The sequence below is a fragment of the Oncorhynchus gorbuscha genome, linkage group LG19 (genome assembly GCF_021184085.1).
Source record: "Oncorhynchus gorbuscha isolate QuinsamMale2020 ecotype Even-year linkage group LG19, OgorEven_v1.0, whole genome shotgun sequence".
In the NCBI taxonomy this organism is placed as follows: Eukaryota; Metazoa; Chordata; class Actinopteri; order Salmoniformes; family Salmonidae; genus Oncorhynchus; species Oncorhynchus gorbuscha.
Window position 1 is genome coordinate 7,062,152 of NC_060191.1, and position 13,301 is coordinate 7,075,452.

Sequence of the window (13,301 nt, forward strand, 5' to 3'; positions counted from 1 at the left end):
CCACATATCTCTTTCTCCCACACTCTCTCTCCCTCCCTCCCTTTTACAACATATCTCTTTCTCCCACACCCTCACTCTCCCTCCCTACCTTTTACAACATATCTCTTTCTCCCACACTCTCTCTCTCCCTCCCTTTTACAACAAATCTCTTTCTCCCACACTCTCTCTATCTCTCCCTCCCTTTTACAACATATCTCTTTCTCGCACACACTCTCTCTCCCTCCCTTTTACAACATATCTCTTTCCCCCACCCTCTCTCTCTCCCTCCCTTTTACAACATATCTCTTTCCCCCACCCTCTCTCTCTCCCTCCCTTTTACAACATATCTCTTTCTCCCACCCCTCTCTCTATCTCCTTACCTTTTACAACATATCTCTTTCTCCCACCCCTCTCTCTCTCTCCCTCCCTTTTACAACATATCTCTTTCTCCCACCCTCTCTCTCTCTCTCTCTCTCTCCCTCCCTTTTACAACATATCTCTTTCTCCCACCCCCTCTCTCTATCTCCTTACCTTTTACAACATATCTCTTTCTCCCACCCCCCTCTCTCTCTCCCTCCCTTTTACAACATATCTCTTTCTCCCACACTCTCTCTCTCTCTCCTGACCTTTTACAACATATCTCTTTATCCCACCCTCTCTCTCTCTCCTTACCTTTTACAACATATCTCTTTCTCCCACCCGCCCTCTCTCTCTCCTTACCTTTTACAACATATCTCTTTCTCCCACCCTCTCTCTCTCTCTCTCCTTACCTTTTACAACATATCTCTTTCTCCCACCCCCTCTCTCTCTCTCCTTACCTTTTACAACATATCTCTTTCTCCCACCCTCTCTCTCTCTCTCTCCTTACCTTTTACAACATATCTCTTTCTCCCACCCTCTCTCTCTCTCTCTCCTTAACTTTTACAACATATCTCTTTCTCCCACCCCTCTCTCTCCCTCCCTTTTACAACATATCTCTTTCTCCCACCCCCTCTCTCTCTCTCCTTACCTTTTACAACATATCTCTTTCTCCCACCCCTCTCTCTCTCTCTCTCCTTACCTTTTACAACATATCTCTTTCTCCCACCCCTCTCTCTCTCTCCCTCCCTTTTACAACATATCTCTTTCTCGCACACTCTCTCTCTCTTTCTCTCTCTCTCTCTCTCTCTCTCTCTCTCTCCCTTTTACAACATATCTCTCTCTCCCTACCTTTTACAACATATCTCTTTCTCCCACACCCTCTCTCTCTCTCCCTCCTTTTTACAACATATCTCTCTCTCCCTCCTTACCTTTTACAACATATCTCTTTCTCCCACCCTCTCTCTCTCTCCCTCCTTTTTACAACACATCTCTTTCTCCCACCCTCTCTCTCCCTCTCTCTCCTTACCTTTTACAACATATCTCTCTTTCTCCCACCCCCTCTCTCTCTCCCTCCCTTTTACAACATATCTCTTTCTCCCACCCTCTCTCTCTCTCCCTCCTTTTTACAACACATCTCTTTCTCCCACCCTCTCTCTCCCTCTCTCTCCTTACCTTTTACAACATATCTCTCTTTCTCCCACCCCTCTCTCCCTCCCTTTTACAACATATCTCTTTCTCCCACCCCCTCTCTCTCCCTCCCTTTTACAACATATCTCTTTCTCCCACCCACCCCCTCTCTCTTTCTCTCTCTCCCTTTTACAACATATCTTCTCTCTCTCCCTACCTTTTACAACATATCTCTCTTTCTCCCCCCTCTCTCCCTCCCTTTTACAACATATCTCGTTCTCCCACCCTCTCTCTCCCTCCCTTTTACAACATATCTCTTTCTCCCACCATCTCTCTCTCTCTCTCTCTCTCTCTCTCTCTCTCTCTCTCTCCCTTTTACAACATATCTCTCTCTCCCCTTTTACAACATATCTCTTTCTCCCACCCTCTCTCTTTCTCTCCATTTTACAACATATCTCTCTCTCTCTCTCCCTCCCTTTTACAACATATCTCTTTCTCCCCCCGCTCTCTCTCTCTCTATCTCTCTCTCTCTCTGATCAGATGATGTGTAAGACCCAGAGGCACCAACAGGAGGCGCTGTGGGAGTTGATCCACACTGAGCTCACCTACATCAACAAGCTCACTGTTGTCACTGATGTAAGACAGGCAGACAGACAGACACTCTGCTCTCATTACTGAAAATGTATCAATGTCTTTCAGTGATGTGTCCATAACAACCAGTGACTATTCATAATAGAAATACGATAATAGTTACTTTTATCTGTATAGCATCTTTTATTGCAATGTCATTTTTCATGTCCGTGTTTGTTTGTGTCATTATGTTTCTCAGTTGGTGATGGCAGCTCTTACCAACCTGCACCAGCATGGATTCCTCTTAGAGGTCAGTCTATATGAGCTGGGTTCTCATTCACAGGGTTTTCTGTAGGGGACATTTTCTCTAGAACTCACTCCCTGGTCTTTGGGCCTATCTGTGTTTCCCGGCTGACCACTCAAATAGATGTGTTGCAATGAACTAAGCATGTGCTTTTGAGCTGGATCTGGCATGATCTGACTGGGTTTCAGGTGTGTGTGTGTTTTCATTAATGACTTTGACCTTTGGTTGAATTTAAAACCAGTACCCATTTCAAGGGGGGGCCCTTGGGCCTAGTTCAAACCGGCTGCTGTAGTACAACATACTGTACAAACAACATACTGTATATACAGTACATACTGCTGAGCTGACATACTAACACACTGAGAACATATGCTCTATCTGACACAGAACACACCAGGGCAGATGGAACATTCAGCTCAATAACAGTAGGTTAGATAATTCCGCTGAGAATGTGGAAAGTATCTGAGAATGTGGGGGAGTGAGTTCTGCAGAGTTCTTCAGCTAGACACTGCAGCTTTGTCAAACAATTACCCTCTTCATCTTTTTTTATCACAAAAGGTCTACAACTATCATATCTTTTTATTGACTTTAGACAAACACAAATTTCAACACATAATGACATTGACACTTCCAAAAAATCAGAGGTGTGGGGTTGATTGTAGGTTCAAAATCAAGAAAGCAGGATTATCATCACCCTCTTTTTCCTGGCCCTCTCTTCTTCAGGTGACACCTGAGAGCCTCTTCTCCAACCTTCCCTCCATCCTCAGTGCCCACCGGCTCTTCTGGCAGGAAGTGATGTATCCCATGTTACAGGAAGTCCGCAGGACGGGGAAGCCCTTTGACCCCCTGGGGTTAGAGGCAGGATGCCTGCAGGTACAGTACTGACTGTCAATCAGATCTAGTATCAGGTTCACATATGGGATGAAAGTATGAGGGTCAAACGGAGGTGAAAGGAAGGAAGGAATGGAAACACGGGTCATGGGTTTAAAACATGTTTGTTTACAGCAATCTTTGTCTAATCCCATCCCCACTCTCTGTCTGTAGTTCCCTGAGCGTTTCTCCACCTATCTGCATTACTGTTGTAAGGAGGAGAGCACAGTGGACATTACGAGCAAACTGACAGACACCAACCTGCACTTCCACACCTACTTAATGGTGAGTTAAACACACGCACACACAAACACATTTTTATACTTTATTTGAATCCACAAATAATAATTCATATAAACATCTCAGGACAAGGATATCTGGACACATATGGAAACAGATAGCACCTTCTTCTTCACACAGAAAGGCTGTCCATGACTGCTGACACAGAGATGTACCTCGCTATCAGCTTTGTCTTATGTAGGCCTGCTATCTGAAGTCCAGGTACTGTCAGCCTGTGAACATGGCAGAGACTACCCAATATCACCGTAGCAAGCATGCACTGTTACGAGGCTGTTCAGGAGTGACACGAGGGGCTGGTAATTTAAGCAGCTTGTCAGAAAAGGAGTCCAATGAGCAGCCCACCTCCAGAATAAGCCCCTCCCTCTGGCCTCCCCCACAACAACAATATCTGGCTTATTCAGCAGACAAGAAAACACATGATCATCAACATCAAACCAGGCTCCTCTGCAAAGGGAATGTTTGTGTATGTGTTCAGTTGGTGACTCCACTTGTCTCACCTCTGTAGCCACCAGGTCAACAAGGCGGTCATGTCTAGGTCATGTCTAGGTCATGTCTAGGTCATGTCTCAGTATGAACAGAAAGCATTAACAACATGTGATACAGACCTCAGACCTCAGGGTGGAAAACACAGAAAGGACCATGGTTTGCAGGGTACCAGAGAGCTAGGTTCTATTTTGTTGGTAGAACTTGCCTTAACAGTAAAGGTGAGAATGTCCTTGCCAATAGCAGCATTATGGTACATGGAATGGGAGACGGAAACAAACACACACACACACCACTTCATACACAAGCCCCCTTCTTGTTTACATATTGCACGCACACCCTTTCACTCTCACCCAAAGTCACTCTGCGTCACACACATGGTTCTCCAAACTACCCTTCATTACGGTAACACAGGAACATCAGTGAATTGAGTCATAGCATCCGCAGAACTTCTTCTGTTATTGATCATGTTCTAGTGGTTTTGATGATCACCATATCCAGGCCTTCTGTTATTGGTAATATCCTGAAGGCCAAACACTTGTTACACCAACGCTCTGACCTAATGACTCAGAGAGCCTAGCCTGCACATTGTCTTCTTAAAGATTAGAACGTGTTTTGGGCTGTTTTTTGCTGTCTAAGCACTTTTACAGCTTTTTCAAAGAATCTCCATGATGAGTTCTTCAAGCCTTTGAATTTGTCCAGTACCATGTAACAATAATATTTCATACACCGTAACAACACTGCATTTACATGAGTTCTACGGAGGCCATAACTTTGGGTGTAAGGTGTAGAGACTCTACTAGAAGACACAAAATAATGTTTTTCTCTGTGTCCACAGTGGGTGGAGACACACCCCCAGTGTGAGCGGATGCGTCTGGGAGATATGCAGGCCAAACCCATCCAGAGGATCACCAAGTACCCCCTGCTGCTGAAGGCTGTCCTCAAGACCACCCAGGCTCCCCACACTCAGCACACACTCAGGGGCATGGTGAGTGAAGAGCTGGCCTTTTCAATCAAGGCCTTTTAATTCAGTTTGTCAGGCCTGAGGCTGTTCATGTTCATTAGAAAAGGAAGTTGCGCGTTCCAGCACCATTTTCTTACTAGCTAATCGCCAATTGCCTCTACTAGTAATAGATGAAAATGCAAATTAAGGAAATCTCTCTGTCCCACACACACACACACACACACACACACACACACACACACACACACACACACACACACTCTCCTTCGCTCTGTTTCTCTCTCTCTCTCTCTCTCTCACTCTCTCTCACTCACTCTCTTTTTTCTCTATCTCTCTCTTTCTATCTATCTCTCCCTATCCCTCTCTCTCCTCCAGTTGGCTTGTGTTAATGGGTTTCTGGACAGCATCAATGACTACTTGAGGCTTAAGGATGATGAGCAGGCCCTCTCGCTTTCCGCCCAGAAGATAGAGGGATATGACGTGATGGAGGGCATGAATGAGGAAATCGACAAGGTGAAAGAGAGAAGAAAAACCTTTCTAGGAACAGGATAGGAAACTACACCAACCCTAGAAAACAATATAGATACTGTAATGTGTGATGCAGACAGTGAGTAGTCAATGTTGATGTCATCCACAGCATGTCAGAGAGTTCTGCAGTTTTGATTTGACGTGCCCTGTCAGAGGGGTGGGTCCTGGGGTCATACGCAAGCTGCTATTGGAGGAGACCCTGAAGATCAGAGGAAGGAAGGATCACAAGGTAGGTTGAGTGACAGAATCTCACTCTGTTCCAGTGAAACATTGACTTCCATGTAGACGATTCTTCCTAAAATTATTATCTCATTAGCACGGACTTTGAGGAAAAATGTACTTACTACGACTGTGATATGTGGTTGTCTCACCTTGCTATCTTAAGATGAATGCACTAACTGTAAGTTGCTCTGGATACGAGCATCTGCTAAATGACTAACATGTCAAATATAGATGTCATGTTTCTTTGGGCTTCTGTTATGTGGTGAAGCTGGAGGTGACAGCTCTGCTCTTCTCTGACGTGCTGCTGGTGACCAAGGTCCAGAAGAAGGCAGAGAGACTGAAGGTAGTTCGCCCCCCACTGGCCCTGGATAGAACACGCTGTGACACACTCAAAGATGGCTGTGAGTACAGTCATTGACCATACAGTACATATCCTAGAAGTGGAAAGATGAAACGCTGCTCTGTCTCTTGCTACAGAGACCAGTTGTAGAGTTTTAAATGACAGTTCTCTCTTTATCTCTCCCTCGCTCTTTCCTTCTCTTCCTCTCCATCTCCCAGGTTCGTTTGTGGTGGTGGAGGTGAGTGTTCTGGGCTGTGCGGCGAATGTCTACACCTTCTCCACCTCTAGCCCAGAGAGCTGCTCTACATGGGTCTTCACCATCCACAAGGCACAGGTAAACAGACAGAAGAATACTGACTAAAATGGTAATGACATGATTTATTGTAGTTACCTTTTGGTCTCTTTGGTGTTAAATCAATGAATGAATGATTAAATGCACAATGTACATATTGTGTAACATACAGTGATATCGATGCTCTCCTCTTATCCCTCTTTCTTTCTTCCATTCATTGACAGGAAACACTGCAGGGCCTGAGAGAGACAGAGGCCAGCAGACGACTGCAGACCAAACAGAGAGACCTACAGCTACAGGAACAAGCCACACCCCCTACAGAGCCCAAGATGACCATTGAGGAGTCAGTAGATCAGCCTCCTGACCAATCAGAAGCACAAATCCCTTTTTCTTTGGAGGTGAAACCTGTTGAGGAACTTCTCATCCAATCAGTGAATGGGACATTGGTGTCCATAGCAACAGAGGCGGGACAACCAACTCAGGAACCAGTGCACTATAAAGATGCAATGTTGCCAGGACAACCACGCAAGCTCAGTGACATTCATAACCAATCATTTGCAGGCGGGGTAATGAAAAAGGGGCAAGGAGGTGGCAGGGTCATGGATGAGGTTATGATGTCAGAGGCAAGGGTGAGCGAGATCGGAGACATCAACCAATGGGAGGAGGGGATTGAGTCCAGGGGGATAAAAGAACGAAGGGTGACCTGGACCCATTCCAGACAGTCTAACTCTCTACCTCAAGTGGCAACAGAAACCTTTCAACCCAAACCCAACGGGCCGCACAACCTGTTGCTAGGCGGATATCCTAACATAGACCACGACATAGACCACGACATAGACGACCCACGACACCAATCCAGCACTTTCCCACTTTCTACATGCAGGGAAAACAATGCAAAGGTTTCTATCATTATTAGTCCAATAGAATCCCAAGGATTTCTCTCACAGGGAGGACGAGCCACATCCACACGGAGGAATTCTGCCCCCCAGTCAGTGGAGCAACAAGCCATGAGGAACTCGTGGCTCACCCAATCAGGAGAGGAAGCTTTAGTGGAATTACGGAGGTTTTCTCGGAAGCTGAATTCACCACGGTTACGCAGGAGAAGGCCAATAAACATTGAGCAGACTGCTGCCCCTCAGATGTCACAAAGTGGATCTGACAGCTCTGGGATGGCCCAGTCTGAATCACACACAAACTCTTCCTCCAACTCTTATTCAGACTGCAACCAGAAACTCAGGGGTTCCTACCAACACAACTCGGGTTCCTCCGGACAGAGCTCTGACTCTCACCTGGTGCTCAAGCTGGGGTCCTTGAAGATGAACGGAGGGGTGTTCTGGGACATGCCTGCAGAGAGAGAGTCCTCCCCAGAGCCCCACACTTTCTCTAGGCCAGAGCTGCCTAAAGACATCCCAGAGGAAAAAGAAAACACCCCAAAAAGCCCTAAGTTGAAGACCCAGAGGAGCACGTCCATACCAGATATCATCTTCCAAGGAGGATATAATTCTCTTCTGACCTCAGCCAAGCCCTCCAACGCGCGAATAGCCCACTCTCCCCCTCCTGGGTTGGATCCATACTTGCACCCCTCCCCCCTGGAGAGCATTTTGAACCGGGCCAAGGAGAGAAGAAAGGACAGAGAGGGAAAGGGGAAATCTCCAACCTTCAGAACATGGGCTCTTCCTCCTTCTCCGTCTTTCTCCACCACTACGTCCCAGTCGCCCAGTGAAGGGGATAGAGAGACTGAGTGGGAAGAGGTGGAGCTGGTCAGACGGCTGGCCCCCAGCGTCAGTCATGGATGGATAGAGGAGAGGGTGGACGGAGATGATGAGGAGGAGGAGAAGAAGAGCAGGTGAGTTTTACATCAAAACTCAGTTGGAAATAAAATAATAAAAGGTCTTCAAAGTATGCATGATCAGTTTGAAGATTCATCTATTGAAATGACTCAGTCAGCTAGGTGTGGGTGGCTGATGGCCACTATGGAACAGTTTTATTCTGGGTTATTTTATCACTCTACCTACTGGGCTGATTACCATGTAGTGTAGGATCACTATGTTCAAATCGTTATTCTTGGAAGTTGCATTTACTGTCATAACCATGACATGCCACCCGTAACCATGTTTCATGTCATGACAACCAAGTCATCATAACCATGACATGCCACCCGTAACCATGTTTCATGTCATGACAACCACGTCATCATAACCATGACATGCCACCCGTAACCATGTTTCATGTCATGACAACCACATCATCATAACCAATCTAGCCTGATCACCAGATTGGTGATAGCCAACTACTTTGTTAATGTCACGCCAAACATTCCAGTGAACAACATGGAAGTAGACTAAAGCAGAAACAAATCTTGTGACTAAACTATTTGCAATCCAACAAGTTTATCTCCATTGTAAAAGTTTTTTTCCCCCTCTCTCTTCTAGCCCCGCCTTCCCTGATGGCACCAGCGTTGATTGGCCAGGCTGGTGCTTTGAAGCCGATGAGGTCCTGGATCAGCTGACCCCAGAGGACAGTGGCGTTGGGGTTGATGAGGAGTGGTGGGAAGCGGCTACGGTGGGGCTCAGCCAAACTTTGACCTTGAGAGACTTCCAGCGAATCGGCACGCATGAGGACGGGACGATTAGTCAGGTGTAGTTCTGCATAGGGTACTGGGAGTCCTTCATTCTCCAAGACTTTATCTGCACTTTATGGGGAATAATATGTCATTTGAGATTTTCACTGTGCCGGAGAGATACTTTTCCACAGCAAGATGTTGATTGAGTGAGCTGATTGACACCAAATGTTGAATTTCAGTTTGTTGCATGGAATGTTTGTGAGTGATTTTGATTTTGATTATGAGTCTGAGTGAACATCAGAATCATTTTCTTCAACCTGCATAATATTGTTAGAGCTACAGATGTAGGATCTTCATTTGATCACTCTTTTGTTGCTGAGGTTTTTCCTGCAGTGCTGGAAATGCAGATAAGCTTTGTGATTTATGTAAATGGACCTGAAAACCCGCACTAACACATGGTTATATTAAAAATATTGCACTTTTCAAGTAGCCTACTTTTGGCCAGCTCAAGCAACATTATGGACTAAACGTTCAAATCTTGTTGCTGTAGCATTATTAAGATCCTACATCTGTAGACGCCTGTACTGTCTTATACAAGTGTACTTTTTGATGTTTTGTCAGTTAAGTGAAATGCTCTACATACTGTACATACATGTTTCATTGAACTTCATTTGAGTTGTTAATTTATAAGAGTAACTGCATATTTGGTATTGTGACCCATTGGGGAGATTCATACTGATACATTGTAATAAAGAGAGAGATTTAAACCAATGAAGTGTTTAGATAATTTTATTCTCAGTCATTATATTACAAAAGTCTAATAGGTGGTTAAGGTGCCGGTAGTGAAAATAAGGCATAAATATACAAAATCAATCACATTTGTTTTGGTGAAAATATGAAAAACTGCTACAATTGTCTGCACTGAATTAATATGTACAAATACCACAATCTTCCAACTGATCATAGACATGTCAAATGATTTCAAATGTCATATTGCAGAGACTCGTCTATTACGGGATCTCATCTTCTTTCACTCTGTTCCTCTCTCTGTCCTCTCTCTCATTAGCAATGGTGTGAACAATGGTCTCCAGGGCAGGGTACTGCAGGATCAGCTTACGCTGTAGAGGAGATTAAATAACTATTACATAAACCTTTAAAAAACGTATTTTCAATGTCAACGTGGATTTAAGGAAAACACACACAGCTGTAGTTGAACGTACCCTCCGATAGTTCCTGTACATCTGCACCAAGACCAACAGCAGCACCAAGAGGAAGAAACCCAGGCCGGCTACCATGGCAACATTACTGGAAGAACCTGTCTCATTATCTCTCATCAGACCACCTGATCAACCAAGACAGAACAAGGATAGATTTTAGTTTACAGTTGAGTAATTTAGCAGAAGCTGTTATCCAGAGCAATTTACAGGAGCAATTAGACCACATCCACAGATTTTTCATCTAGTCGGCTTGGGGATTCAAACGAGCCACCTTTCGGTTACTGGCACAACGTTCTTAACTGCTAGGCTACCTTCCGCCCCTGTGTCTAATTATGACAAATGTTACACATCTAGCTGATATTTGTTGTATTTTAATTGTGTCTGCATCTACCTAGATCCATGCAAATAGACAGTGAATCAAAGTAGGCAGATAGGACTTACTCATCAAATGTAGGTGGTATGTCACGCTCCCTAGAACTCCTTTTTTCCCGTGGAATCGACAAGCCCATTCGCCAGAGTTCCTGTCTGTCACTCTGTTGATCCCCAGGACCCTCCCTTTCTGGACGGAGCTCTCTGATTGGGTGCCATTGAGGTCATAGGTCACTCGGACCCACTCGTATTCAGTGACCTCGCTGGCGTTGCTGAGGTGACAGGTCAGTGATACTGGGGCCTTCTGGGTAGATGGTGAGTTGCTGAGCACTGAGTAGAGCGAACACACAGGATCATCATTAGCATTGTGATTGCTAATTCTAAAGCACCATTTTCACATCTCATCTCAAACATTTACCTTCAATGTTTGCCATTTTGCAGAAAGGGACAACTCACTGTAGGCATTGAAATGAGGAGACTGCTACAATATCATACCGTCATCCATTTTTTATGCCTGGCTCACCTTGGGCAGTCACCAACTGCATCTCCTTGGTCACCCGGCGCCCCTCCACTGTCCCTGAGCACCTGTACCTGCCCCCGTCCCCCTGCCCCACTTGCCCCACACCCACAGACCTGTCCCAGGGAGGGAGGGATAGCAGGGAGGTCAGGTTGAAGGAGGGTGGGAGTGGGAGAGCAGAGCCAGAGATGTCCAGTCTCTCCCAGGCTGTGTCTGATGGGGTGAGTCCAGTGGAGAACACACAGGGGAGGGTGACAGCAGACCCCACCTCAGCATACACCTTGGCACTGGCACTGGAGGGGTTAACGATACCTGAGCGAGAGAAGAGACGGGGGAAAACGATGGATAGGAGAGAAGGGAGGAAGACAGAAAACTTAATATTAACCGTCTTCAATATATCAGCTGCATTTGAATGTTTTATTCCTTCCAAACATGACATCACCGTGTCTGAGTCCTCACCTCTCACTGTCAGGGCCGTGGTGGCCTTCCCTTGTTTCCTCCCTTTATGCACTACACAGCTCCAGTTACCCATCATGCCTGCAGATGCCTTGCTCTCCAAAGCACTCGCCTGGTTCTTTGAAAGGACATAAACTGCACTGTCAGGGTAAACTCTCTTCTCGTTGAGCATCCAGCTCACTGTCGCCTCCTGTGACCATGGAGAGACACTGCAAGTGATCGTCATTTTGTTGCCCTCCACTGGAGCAGGTGGGGAGATGGATACTGTGAAAGAAAGACATGGGTAAGTAAGAGCAATGAGATGTTAATCATATTCACAGGTTTATGATATGTGTGACTGTATGATAATCAGCAGATAAATATAGTTATACCTTGTTATTACAGCATGTAAATATCACTTTAAAATGATGCAAATATCACTTTAAAATGACTGTGAATATCACTGAAAGTTCATTTAATTTTCCACACAGTATTTCACATAAGTTACTGTCTATTTTAGCCCCTTACCTTTGATGACCCTGAGGAGGATCCTCTTAGAGAGGATTTTCTCGCCGTCCTGCACCATGCAGGTGTACTTCCCGCTGTCCTCCTGCCTCACCTCCTTTATGTACAGGCTGTAGTCACCAGCTCCAACCTCTGAATGGGGACATCGAACACGCTGGGCAGCTCCTATTCCCCAGTGCTTCAGTCCACTCTTTGCCTTTCTCCATACTGTCCTGAGAGAGAGGAAGAGATGCTACGTTTCAAACATGACACTTGTATTGTACAGACATACAGATCAATAGCAATGCATTGCTATGCTCTCCTATAGAACACTGTCATTACAGAAAAATGTATTAAGAGGACAAGAGAAAGAAAGACCAGATAGAGAAAGATAAAAAGGGAATCTTTGAGGATATTGGAGTCACACAGGTAGACAGAGACAGAGTGGATGAGAGAGATGAATAAGGAGGAGAGCATGAAAGACATGGACCGAGAGAAAGGCAGTCGTACCCCTCAAGGTCCTTGCTCCAGAGGACGACGGCTGCAGAGGCGGAGGGAGAGCGACACGTGCAGGGTAACACTGCCTGGGACCCTGCCTCTGCGAACATCTCAGTATACTCAGACAGACACTGACACCGACCACCTGAACAAATACACATGCTGTCTGAATAAACACACATACCCAATCCTCCATCCGTAAGTACATATCAAAGCATGTTATAACATTTCTTTAAATCGGTTTAAATTGCAACACATTTTCATTTAAAAAACAATGACTACAGATCATCTGTAAGATCTCACCTGTCACTAACAGGGATGTTCCCAAGAGGAGGAGATACTGCCACATGGTCTCTTCTTTTCTCCTTCCTTCTGAAGTTTTGGTCAACAGATTGTTGTTGCAAAACTAGCTTAGTATCTGTGTCCCTCTTTGATCTCTTGCTGTCGTGTGTGTTTCTGTCAATTGGGTCTGGGTATATAAAGGCCTGTAGGTGTGAGTTGTGGGAAGAGGGAGGTGCCTAAGCAGGTAGTCCCTCTCCTGGCCATGTGACATGAGCAACGAGACGGTCTTTGTTGCGGTTTGTGTCAGTCTCACTGACGCAACATGGAAAATGTCAGACAGCCACACAAACAGGGAATCGTACATGCTCCCTTCCACGGATTCTCTTTCTCCCTCTCTCTCTCTCTCTCCCCCTCCCCTCTCTCTCTTTCTCTCTCCCCCCCCCTCCCCCTCTCTCTTTCCCTCCCCTCTCTCTCTCCCTCCCCCTCATCTCTCTCTCTCGCTCTCTCTCTCTCGCTCTCTCCCTCTCTCTCTTTCTTTCTCCCCCTCCACCCCTCCTTTCTCTCTCTCTCTCTCTC

At 45.7% G+C, this 13,301-nt stretch overlaps 2 protein-coding genes across 3 annotated transcripts in view; one reads left to right on the top strand and one right to left on the bottom strand.

Moving 5' to 3' along the window:
• The window catches only part of plekhg6 (pleckstrin homology domain containing, family G (with RhoGef domain) member 6), a 54,348-nt gene extending 44,680 nt beyond the window's left edge, over positions 1-9,668 (top strand). The window contains exons 5-15 of one of the 2 annotated variants that reach the window (XM_046313375.1): positions 2,008-2,103; positions 2,297-2,347; positions 3,065-3,214; positions 3,386-3,496; positions 4,833-4,982; positions 5,334-5,471; positions 5,596-5,715; positions 5,977-6,109; positions 6,267-6,382; positions 6,565-8,186; positions 8,773-9,668. In XM_046313375.1, coding sequence (XP_046169331.1) covers positions 2,008-2,103; positions 2,297-2,347; positions 3,065-3,214; positions 3,386-3,496; positions 4,833-4,982; positions 5,334-5,471; positions 5,596-5,715; positions 5,977-6,109; positions 6,267-6,382; positions 6,565-8,186; positions 8,773-8,983 — 2,898 coding nt within the window. In that variant the 3' untranslated portion in view covers positions 8,984-9,668. The remainder of the gene's footprint in view (positions 1-2,007; positions 2,104-2,296; positions 2,348-3,064; positions 3,215-3,385; positions 3,497-4,832; positions 4,983-5,333; positions 5,472-5,595; positions 5,716-5,976; positions 6,110-6,266; positions 6,383-6,564; positions 8,187-8,772) is intronic. The other variant, XM_046313376.1, reaches the window with a different exon arrangement.
• Positions 9,669-9,692: 24 nt separating this feature from the next.
• Positions 9,693-12,883, bottom strand: LOC124004684 (lymphocyte activation gene 3 protein-like). Its single transcript, XM_046313377.1, has 8 exons — positions 12,747-12,883; positions 12,456-12,588; positions 11,970-12,178; positions 11,466-11,726; positions 11,013-11,318; positions 10,562-10,819; positions 10,124-10,245; positions 9,693-10,021 (listed from the first exon to the last, which is right to left on the bottom strand). The coding sequence occupies exons 1-8, from the start codon at positions 12,790-12,792 to the stop codon at positions 9,914-9,916; spliced, it is 1,443 nt and encodes a 480-aa protein (XP_046169333.1). The 5' UTR covers positions 12,793-12,883; the 3' UTR covers positions 9,693-9,913.
• Positions 12,884-13,301: the final 418 nt, after the last annotated feature.

Coding starts and splice junctions, on each gene's coding strand:
- LOC124004684 (XM_046313377.1), bottom strand. CDS start 12,792: ATGTGGCAGTATCTCCTCCTCTTGGGAACATCCCTGTTAGTGACAG. Junction 10,820..11,012: donor GCAGTTGGTGACTGCCCAAG/GTGAGCCAGGCA, acceptor CGCTCTACTCAG/TGCTCAGCAACTCACCATCT. Junction 10,246..10,561: donor ATACCACCTACATTTGATGA/GTAAGTCCTATC, acceptor TTGGTTGATCAG/GTGGTCTGATGAGAGATAAT.